At 46.8% G+C, this 9,583-nt stretch overlaps 1 protein-coding gene across 2 annotated transcripts; it reads right to left on the minus strand.

The window, feature by feature from the left end:
* Positions 1-825: 825 nt before the first annotated feature.
* LOC135365677 (histone H2B type 1-C/E/F/G/I) lies at positions 826-8,789 on the minus strand. Of its 2 annotated transcripts, XR_010413889.1 has the most exons (4): positions 8,688-8,789; positions 8,157-8,317; positions 3,660-4,166; positions 826-3,115 (listed from the first exon to the last, which is right to left on the minus strand). XR_010413889.1 is itself a non-coding variant. In XM_064598470.1 (3 exons), the coding sequence occupies exon 3, from the start codon at positions 4,147-4,149 to the stop codon at positions 3,769-3,771; it is 381 nt and encodes a 126-aa protein (XP_064454540.1). In that variant the 5' UTR covers positions 4,150-4,166; positions 8,157-8,317; positions 8,688-8,789; the 3' UTR covers positions 3,622-3,768. The 2 variants fall into 2 exon arrangements, 1 of the variants encoding a protein (XP_064454540.1); XM_064598470.1 differs by lacking the exon at positions 826-3,115 and having other exon boundaries at positions 3,622-4,166.
* Positions 8,790-9,583: the final 794 nt, after the last annotated feature.

The raw sequence follows: 9,583 nt of genomic DNA on the forward strand, positions 1-9,583 counted from the left end.
CTCCCCTTGGTTTCTACCTCACCATTTAGAATATTCGGCTGTCTTCTTTCTCTCTGAAGTTTGGAATGCTTCTTTCTTCTTTCTCCTTGGGAAAATTCCAATTTCACTGCATGCCAACAACAGTAAAATTTCTATTTTCAAACTCTCCAAAATTTCTGTGTTCAGTCCCCAAGTTGTTCTGATTTCCAGACTCACATGTACAACAACGCACTTGACCCTCCGATGGAATGCTTAAGGGGATTTAAACATTGTCATGTCCCAGCCTCTGAAACCTCATCCTGTCCTATTATTCTGCATCATTCATCCAAGAATTTCAGCAGCGCTTGTAAGGTGTGGGTAGGCATACAACCTGGAGACACATCGTCTGGCTTTAACCTCAGCTCCACACCTTGCTCATCCCTAGTCAACTAGAAGACAGAATAGTTGTGTCTAGATACTGTGGATGTTGACAGGACGAAGTGAGCTAGCCTTTGGAAAGAGTTTGGCACAATCTCTTAAACACATGTAAAGTGCTCAATAAATGTCAGCTACATGTCTCTTCACCCATGAAACCCGGTTCATAAAGAAATTCTTTGGACTTTCTCTTCCCAGAGGACTTATAATAATTTCACCAGGATTATTGCAATAACCTTTCCATTCTTTCTTCTGCTTGTTTTTATCTTTAATCCCACAAATACCATTTTCCACACAGCAGCCTGAGTGCTTTCAAATTCTAAGAGTTTCTCAGGACACAATAAAAATCTGGATGCCTTCTTTGGCCCATAAGGTCCAACATGTTCAGGCATCCATTTAAGCCCCAGCCCTGTCTCTTACTTAACACCTTACCTTTGCTTACAAGGCTTCCAGCTCACAGCACTTCCAACCTTGAGCACAAACTCCTCCCTGCCCTAGAGCTTTGTTGTACCATCAGTCCCTTGGCCTGGAATTTGTATCCCCAAATGAGGGTCGTTGGTTCCCTCATCAGGAGCATCACCTAGTCAGCATCAGGGCACCTGTTTTAGTTCCAATAATTTCATAGCAGTGAGAACTCCTATTTGAAATGAGGGAGTTGAGGAATCAGTGTGTCTATGATCTCTCCTCTCCCACTAGGATCTCAGCCCCTGAGAGCAGTCTCTTGTCTGTCATGCTTACTGCTCTAGCTTAATGCCTCACACAGAGGAAATCATCAGTATTTGACAAAAAAAGGCATTGCTTCAACTGTCCTCTGATTTTTCTTTCTTCATTTTTTAAAAATGATTTTATTTATTTATTAGGGGCAGGGGGTGACAGAGGGAGAGGGCAAAGCAGACTTCCTGCTGAGCAGGGAGCCCAAAGCGGGGCTCCATCCCAGGACCCTGAGATCATGACCTGAGCCGAAGGCAGACACTTAACCGACTGAGCGGCCCAGGTGCGCCTGGCTTTGCTTTCCTCATATCCCATAACCTCATCTTTACCACCAGAAACGTCCACACAGGAAGGGGCTTTGGTTAGCTTGTTCTCCATGTATCAGACATTCTCGAAGCTTAGTAGCCAGAACAGCATTTGTATCTGTGGGAACTTGTTAGAAAGCCAAGTTCCCAGATTTCCCCCAGAGGTGATGAGACAGAAACCCTGGGAGTGGGGCAGCAAGCTGTCCTCTAACAAGCCTCCAGGTGCTTTCGATGCACACTCAGTTAGAAGCACTGCTCCGTATCCTCAGGACATGATTCCGTGCTTGCCACTTGAGTATGAATGAACCAGATGGATGCTCCTTCTTTCTGCCTAGAAGGCCTGGGTATCAGGCAGGGAGGGCCACTTCCCCTCCTTCTTCCTAAGAGCCTCAGTTTCATTCCAGTCTCCCCCTCCTCATTGCCTTGTGCTCCAGGGAAGGAGACTTTCCTTCTAGTCTCAGGGATCAGGTCCTGATTCTACCACACTAGTCCTGAGGGTCCCAGCCTCTTAGTAATGATTAGTTTGGGGCTGGGAATACAGCCAGTTCTTTGTGGCTCTGAGAGTCTTTAACAGTGCAGATCAGCTTCCCCAATAACGTTTTGATTGAGCTGAAAAGTGAGTTGTTGATTTAAGAAAACTGTGTGTGTGCGTGTGTGTTGGGGATAAGGGCGGAATCAGGGGCACTTCAGGAAGAGAATATTTGCAAAGGCCTGGAGGCTGGAGAGGTCTCGGAGAATTCCAAAAAGTGTGAAAAAGCAAAAAATGAAACAAGCATAGGAGAAACAAAGAACAGGAGGAAAAGAATTCTCTGAGGTTTGGTGTGAGTTTTCTGTAAGGGGTAGGCTACAGCCCTTGATTTCTGATTTTGTGCAGTAGGGGGATCACTGGGAGGCACTGAGAAGAATCATGCATGATCAGGTATGCTTTCTGACACAACTGCTCTCCCTGTGGAATGAAAAGTAGATTCACTATGGACAGAGGAGTTTTACTACCATCTCAAACTGAAATCAAGATGATCAGAAAGAGTTGAAGTGCAGCTGTAATTTGGCAGCCTGAAAACAGATTGTTTCTTGGTGATTATTTTGCCTTTTTGAGAGAATAGAGGGAGACTAGACAGACTGGCTGGAAGGCTGGCTCTGAGTTTCTGGAGGACAGAGTTAGCTATTCTAGGGTGCATTTGGATTTCCATTTACAGGTGAGGTGCCGGCAACCCAATCTTTCTCACTTAAGTTCCAGAAAGAAGCCCCTTTGTCACAGTGCCTGGAGAAATGAGGGAAGGAGACAAATCTTGCTTTTAAGTTTCAGGGTTTAGGCTCTTTAGCATCGTGTGATCACAAACCAGAGCCTTTCAGACCTTGGCGTCCAGCATCAGAATGTTAACACTCACGTGCTGAGTGCACATTTCCTGCTCTCCACCCTCTGACCCACCCTGGGTCCCTGTCTTTTTCTGTGGGACCTCCCCACACACAGCTGCTCAACGGAGCTGGGGGGCCAGAGCTGGAGACAGGACAGGTGAACGGCTTGGAAGGAGACCCGCAAGTGACATGAAAGGGCGGACTGGGGGCTGCGGAGCCGGCCTTCTTATTCCGGGGCTGCACTAGGGAGGAGACTGTGGCGGGTCATCTGCGAGTCAGACGGGAGAGGGGGAGACGAATGCATTCTTCACTAACAACCAAGTGTAGTGACGATCGCCTTTTCAGGGCAGCTTAAGAAGGAAAGCGACAAGGCACGATGAACAAGTGGTCAGAACCTCAGTGTCCTTCCCGGAGAGCTGCAGCCGCCAGCACACATTTTAAAGACCGTAACAGACGCTCAGCCAGGGCTCTAACGGCCCCGGGAAGCGGGCGGGCGAGGGGGAGGGGAGGATCGCAGCGACACAAAGAACCCGGGGCGCGAGCCTGGCGGCACCGGAAGCCAAAGTCCCGCTTTTCGCCGGCGGGCTTTTCAAATGTCACGCTGGCTGCGTACACTCCGTAGGGGGGACACTCGGCAAAAGGCGGAGCCCGGACACTCCGCGGCCGTTTTAGGAGCTTCTAGAGTCGGCGCCAGCAGCCAGCGCGCCCGAGGAAACGTTCGCGAAGGGGCGCAGGAGCCCCGCGGGCTGGGGGAGAGAGCGCTCGCCGGCCCGGTGCGCGTTCGTTCCCGCGCCTGGGGCCCTCGCCACGCACCGGTCACGGCTGTCAGAGCCACAGGCAGGGAGCGTCGCCCCCGAGAACGGGCGACCGAGTCCCCAGGGTCTCCCCACTAACCTGAGTGAACGCCAAGCCCAGGCCGCAGCGCGCGGCAGTGCGCAGCTCTGCTGGTGAAACTATGTGGCTCTGAAAAGAGCCTTTGGGTTGCGGTCGGCTGCAGGCGGGCTCACTTGGAGCTGGTGTACTTGGTGACGGCCTTGGTGCCCTCGGACACGGCGTGCTTGGCCAGCTCCCCGGGCAGCAGCAGGCGCACGGCCGTCTGGATCTCCCGCGACGTGATGGTCGAGCGCTTGTTGTAATGCGCCAGGCGGGACGCCTCGCCCGCGATGCGCTCGAAGATGTCGTTGACGAACGAGTTCATGATGCCCATGGCCTTGGACGAGATGCCCGTGTCGGGGTGCACCTGCTTCAGCACCTTGTACACGTACACCGAGTAGCTCTCCTTGCGGCTGCGCTTGCGCTTCTTGCCGTCCTTCTTCTGCGCCTTGGTCACCGCCTTCTTGGACCCCTTCTTCGGCGCCGGGGCCGACTTGGCGGGCTCGGGCATCCTGACTGCGCTTTCTCCTGGCAGAACAGAAAATGGAGTCCGACTCCAGGTCCTGCCTATTTGTAGGCAACCCTATGCAAATGAGGAATGCGCTTTGCGACCGCTGATTCGTCGACTAGTGGTGTGGCCTGCAGGCTCATGATTGGCTCGAGCTCTACTCTCCCATTGGTCATAGCCTGAGAGCAGTTTCCCCCTTTCAGGGCGATTTCTTCAGTTAACCTTGTAACAGGTTTAGATTATTAACGTTTCAGGTTATTATGGTGATTAATTTTAGAAACTAGAATTTGCTCTCCCTTGTGTTTTGAATTGCCAAAGAAGCAACGCTCAGGCCTAGGTCACGTCTCCGATTTGCAAGTCCCCTGTACAGCTGCTGGAAAACCTGTGTTTTTACGTTTGATTCGGGGTTCTAGACCAGTGAAAGAGAGGTGATGAAGTGGCTGTCTGCCCGACAGGGAACTCTAGACACACTGTCCATCAGAAAAGTTCTGAATTGAGGGGAAGTGACCAAGGTCTTCACTTCTGCTTGCTCAGTGATGGAGCAGGGGCTGACCTAAGACCAGAGTGACCTCAGATGGACCCCTGAGCTGGACCCTAACGAAGCTCATCACTGGAGGCCATTAGATAACCACACACCTTACAGCTGGCCAGCGAGTCCTTTCTTGAAGGAAGCCCTCAGCTCCCTGTCTGTCATAGCTTTATTTAAGAGAGTTTTAAAAATATTTTATTTATTCATTTGAGATCGAGAGAGCACAAGGGGCTCGATCCTAGGACCTGGAGATCATGACCGAAGGCAGATGCTTAACCGTCTGAGCCACCCAGACGCCCCTTTTTAAAACAGTTAAATAATAAAGGGACTATTTACAATGTTGTGAGCAGGGTTAAGGGATACCACCAAGGAATGGTGGAGGGCGCTGGCTGTTACTCCTAGTTCAGAAGAGGCAAGACAAGAGCAGGCTTCGAGGAGAGCAGTGAGGATGGGAGAGGGCTGCTCAACAGGAGCTGTGGCTTTTGTGACAGAAAGGTAGTCTCTGCCCAGTTTTGTAGGAGGGGAGCCAAGCAGAATAAATACTTTAGTCTCATTTTTTCCCCACCCTCAGATGTCTTGTGGGTTCCTCTCAGAAACCAGAGAGTAAAGAAACATGGTTGATGCCATGCACAAGGCAGGTCACAAAATATCCTGAGCCTTTCAAGGTGCGTATCTAAAGTAGCAAAGATTGAGATTTTGTACAATTAAAAAAAAAAGTTTACCTCCTCTTTATAATTGTTTTACTATTTTTTGCTATTTCTTTTTCAGCCCCTGAAGTTAGTTCATGAGCACTGGATTATCTTTAGAGCTGCAAACTTTTAAACATGCTTTGTTGCTCTCCCTGCCATTGCCCAGCTTGGTCCAATGCTACCTTTTTTTATACAAAACTTCCTCTGAGATATTCTTGAAAAAAAATTTTTTTTAAAGACTTGTTTATTTGAGAGAGAGAGCAGGGTGAGAGGCAAAGGGAGATGGGGGGAGAAAATATCAAGTGGACTCCTTGCTGAGTGCAGAGCCCCACGCAGGGCTGGATCCCAAAACCCTGAGATCTTGTCCTGAGCCGAATTCAAGAGTCAGGTGCTTAACCTACTGAGCCACCCAAGCAACCCTGAGTTTTCTTAATTATAGCCTGATACAACCCCACTTTCCTTTGCTGGCCTGAATCCTGGAATAGTCTCATTTCCCATTGACCCTTGGTCTCCAGTTAATTTAATCAGCTTTCTTTCTTTTTTTCCCCCCCAGTAAGGCCTGGCTACTCACATTATGGTCACTGAACCACCACCAGCAAGTCCTGTGAGAGCTCCACCCCAGAGCTACAGATCAGATTGAATCTTAACCGAATCCCCAGGTAATCTGGGTGCACAGTACTGTGTGCGAAGCACTATTCTAGGGAGCTGTCCATATGGTTGCTCGTTATCTTCACCCATGCGGAGTGGCCCCATAAAATAAATGGGCATATTTTATTACTAGATTCCCTTTCCCATATTTTTAAAAAAACTCACCCTTTTTAATTCTTTGTCTAGGATCACTTGTTATTTATCAGTTTATCTTAGCTTTGCCATTAGTTTTGTTAGTTAAATTAGCTTTACCAATGACGAAGGGTAATTGGAAGGCAGGCAGGCAGGGACGAGGGGCCCCCTCCCTAAGAGGAAACCACCCTTAAAAGTATTTTACACCACCCTGGAAGGAGTCCTCCACCCTTTCCCATATGATAGATAGGTGACAAAAGTCTGATTGGATGACAGGCGCAGGGAGGGTTAATCAGATTGAAACAGCTTGCCAACAAGCCCATAAAAACCCCTAGACTTAGAAACGCTGGTGGCGGCCCCTTCGGGTCCCCTCCCTCCTCGGGAGCTTTGTACTATCACTTTGCTGTCGCTCAATAAACCTTGCTTTGCTGCCCACCACTCTGTCTGGTCTACCTCTTCATTCTTCCAAGCGGCGTGACCAAGAACCGTGGGCACGATGGAGAAAAATCCTGCAACACCAATACTACCTCTTTATTAATTTACTATTTGAAAATCTTATATATATTTTTATTATGGGTAAAGTTGAAAACCACAGACTGAAAACTAGCACTGTACTGCCACCTAACATATGCAGTCATTTTAGGAGTGATGATTTCTCTAACTGTACTCAAAATTTCTTCCTCCCCATAAGATTTGACTCTGAAGAGGGCATCTCTTTTTACAAATATGTGATCATTTTTGACACATTGCCTGGAAACACGAGACCTTTGTGGTCTAATTTATTTCCAATTCAGGACAAACATGAATAACAAAATAAGAGCAGCAAGTCAATAGTACCAGACCATTTGCCCCACAAGTGTAACCATTGGGTTTATAGGATTTAAATCATGGGTCTAGGGGCGCCTGGGTGGCTCAGTCGTTAAGCGTCTGCCTTTGGCTCAGGTCATGATCCCAGTATCCTGGGATGGAGCCCCGCATCTGGGTCCCTGCTCAGCGGGAAGCCTGCTTCTCCCTCTCCCGCTCCCCCTGCTTGTGTTCCCTCTCTCGCTGTGTCTCGCTCTGTCAAATAAATAAATAAAATCTTAAAAAAAAATAAAAAAATAAAAAGGCATTAAAAAAATTAAAAAAATAAATCAATCATGGGTCTAATGGACCCAGCCACTAAATTAAATGTGTGAACCTGAACAGATAGATACTAAAAGTAGTGAGGATTGACTCAAACTGCCATGTTCATTCCACGCCTACATGAATTTAGTGAAACACAAACAGTATGTAATGCAAACAAAATAATCCAAGAGTTGTGTTAAAAACACAGATTGAGATTTTGTAAGGAAAGACTTTTGGGGAAAGGATTACTGACAGGGTGAGAGGGGCTATTGCAATAGGGAAGTGGTGACCATTGCATCAGATCTGCAAGCTCCTGCAAGGTTAGGCAAAAGGGATTTTTTTGATAGGGAAGAGTAAACAAGACTAGAAAGAACCTGAGTATAGGAAGGTGGGTTGAAAAAGTGCCCTGATCAGAGAATGTGAGATAGAGAGCAAATCAGAGAATGTTTTACCCTGAGGCTAGCCAGTTCTCAGGAGGGACCCTTAGAAGGCTGAGGGTGGGTCAAAGCTCAGGGCCTGGGGGATGGGAAAATGTCACTGAGGTTTGGTGGACAAGCATATTGTTTCTGGTTTTTTTTTTTAAAGATTTTATTCACTTATTTGAGAGAGAAAGTATGAGAGAGAGAAACCACAAGAGGGGGGAGGGTCAGGGGGAGAAGCTTACTCCCCACTAAGCAGGAAGCCTGATGCGGGACTCGATCCCAGGACTCCAGGATCATGACCGGAGCTGAAGGCAGTCGCCTAACCGACTGAGCCACCCAGGCGCCCCAACAAGTATATTGTTCTGATCAGTGAATGAGGACAAGCAGTTCAGCTAATTGTTTGAGGCAAAGAATGGGAATTTGAGGGTCTGTGTCTGGCCTTGTCATAGGTAAACAAAAAGTTCCTCCTTGAGTGTTACCTACGTCATAGGGGAAAATGCGGTTCCTTGCAGCAAATTGTTCTTGGAGTACAAAGGCGCAGGGGTATTCCTCTACCCATTGCTGTTTTCCAGGATCACAAGGCTCAGATAAAGGTCAGTACTGTCAGTTACGATTGATGACATCTCATTTAAATCTTGCTGGGTCTGATTTTAAAAAAGAAATTAAAAACGTAAAAATATTAAACACATTTGGTTTTAATGTAATTTGAGATGAAATTACTGAAATATAATAATTATGATAGAAATATATGTTGGATAACATGAAAACTGTGCCCACAGAGCTCCTGAATCCCAGTTGTTCTAAACCCCTTGGGGCAGTGATCATTCGATGAGGAGGCATTTCTTGGGCCACAGATCATTAACTTAAAAGCAAAATCGACAAGCATGCTTTTAAATAAGTGTATTTCTCTGGTGGACTTATTCCCCATAAAAATTCTCTCCAGATGGTGATTTTTTTTCTTTTTTTAGGTTTACATAAAATGTAACTCCAAAATAATGGTAGATATAAACTTACATGTAATATTTTTTAGTTGTTTCTCTATGTGATTGTGGTCTCATGGAAGTTTTACAAGTTTTCCTTTGCCTTTCTCAGAAAAGCATTGTTGGAGTTCTGGAATATGTACAATATTTTATCTTTTTATGATGTTTACCACATTTTTATACAAAACGTGCATTAGAAAGTGCTCCTTTTGAGTCTGAAAAAAATCATGCATGGATTTAAAAAATAATAATAAAGAAAAAATAAGGATGAGGGGAACAGCAAGTATAGCAGTATTAATACTAAACAAATTTTAAGGCTCAAAGTAGTAGTGGGGATAGAGAGGGGCACTGTAAGGACTTTTGTTCCAGTGTGGACAACAAGATATTCTGGAAAGCTGTCTTGAAGTATAATAGCTAAGGACTCGATAAACAACAAACACACCCTAGCACACAATGGCCCAGATAACAAGAAGCCAAGGAAAACTCCCCAAATCTCCCAGAACAATACACACCTAGGAGCTGAAGCCTGACTAATAAACACAGCAGATTGGGTTCCCTGGGGGCAAATGTCATTAAGATTCTGCACTTTGTCAATTAATGGCAGCCTCTTGGGGAAAAGAGGGTTCTAGGCCTTTCAACTGAACTGGAGACACCTAGCATAGAGCCAGGGCTCTGGAGAAAACACAAGCTTTCGGGGGCGGGGAGAATCTAGCAAAGATCCCTAACAAGAAAACCCGTTGATCTCTGCAGGGCTCCATGGAGGAGGGCAGAGGAAATTTGCCACAAGGATTTCACCACAGACCTACTTAGAGTCTATAGAATTTCCATGAAAGCTTCCTAAAATTGAAATGCCTTGGGTTTGTGCGCCCTCTAGTGCTTCCTAAAGGCAAACTTAAACCCCTTCAGGAGGGAAGCATCTTGAACCCAAGT

The sequence above is a fragment of the Mirounga angustirostris genome, unplaced genomic scaffold (genome assembly GCF_029215605.1).
Source record: "Mirounga angustirostris isolate CCGP_5_RB_7025 unplaced genomic scaffold, mMirAng1.0.hap1 SCAF_8, whole genome shotgun sequence".
Taxonomy (NCBI): Eukaryota; Metazoa; Chordata; class Mammalia; order Carnivora; family Phocidae; genus Mirounga; species Mirounga angustirostris.

Excerpts from the sequence above, each read along its gene's own strand:
- LOC135365677 (XM_064598470.1), bottom strand. The coding sequence starts at position 4,149 with ATGCCCGAGCCCGCCAAGTCGGCCCCGGCGCCGAAGAAGGGGTCCAAG.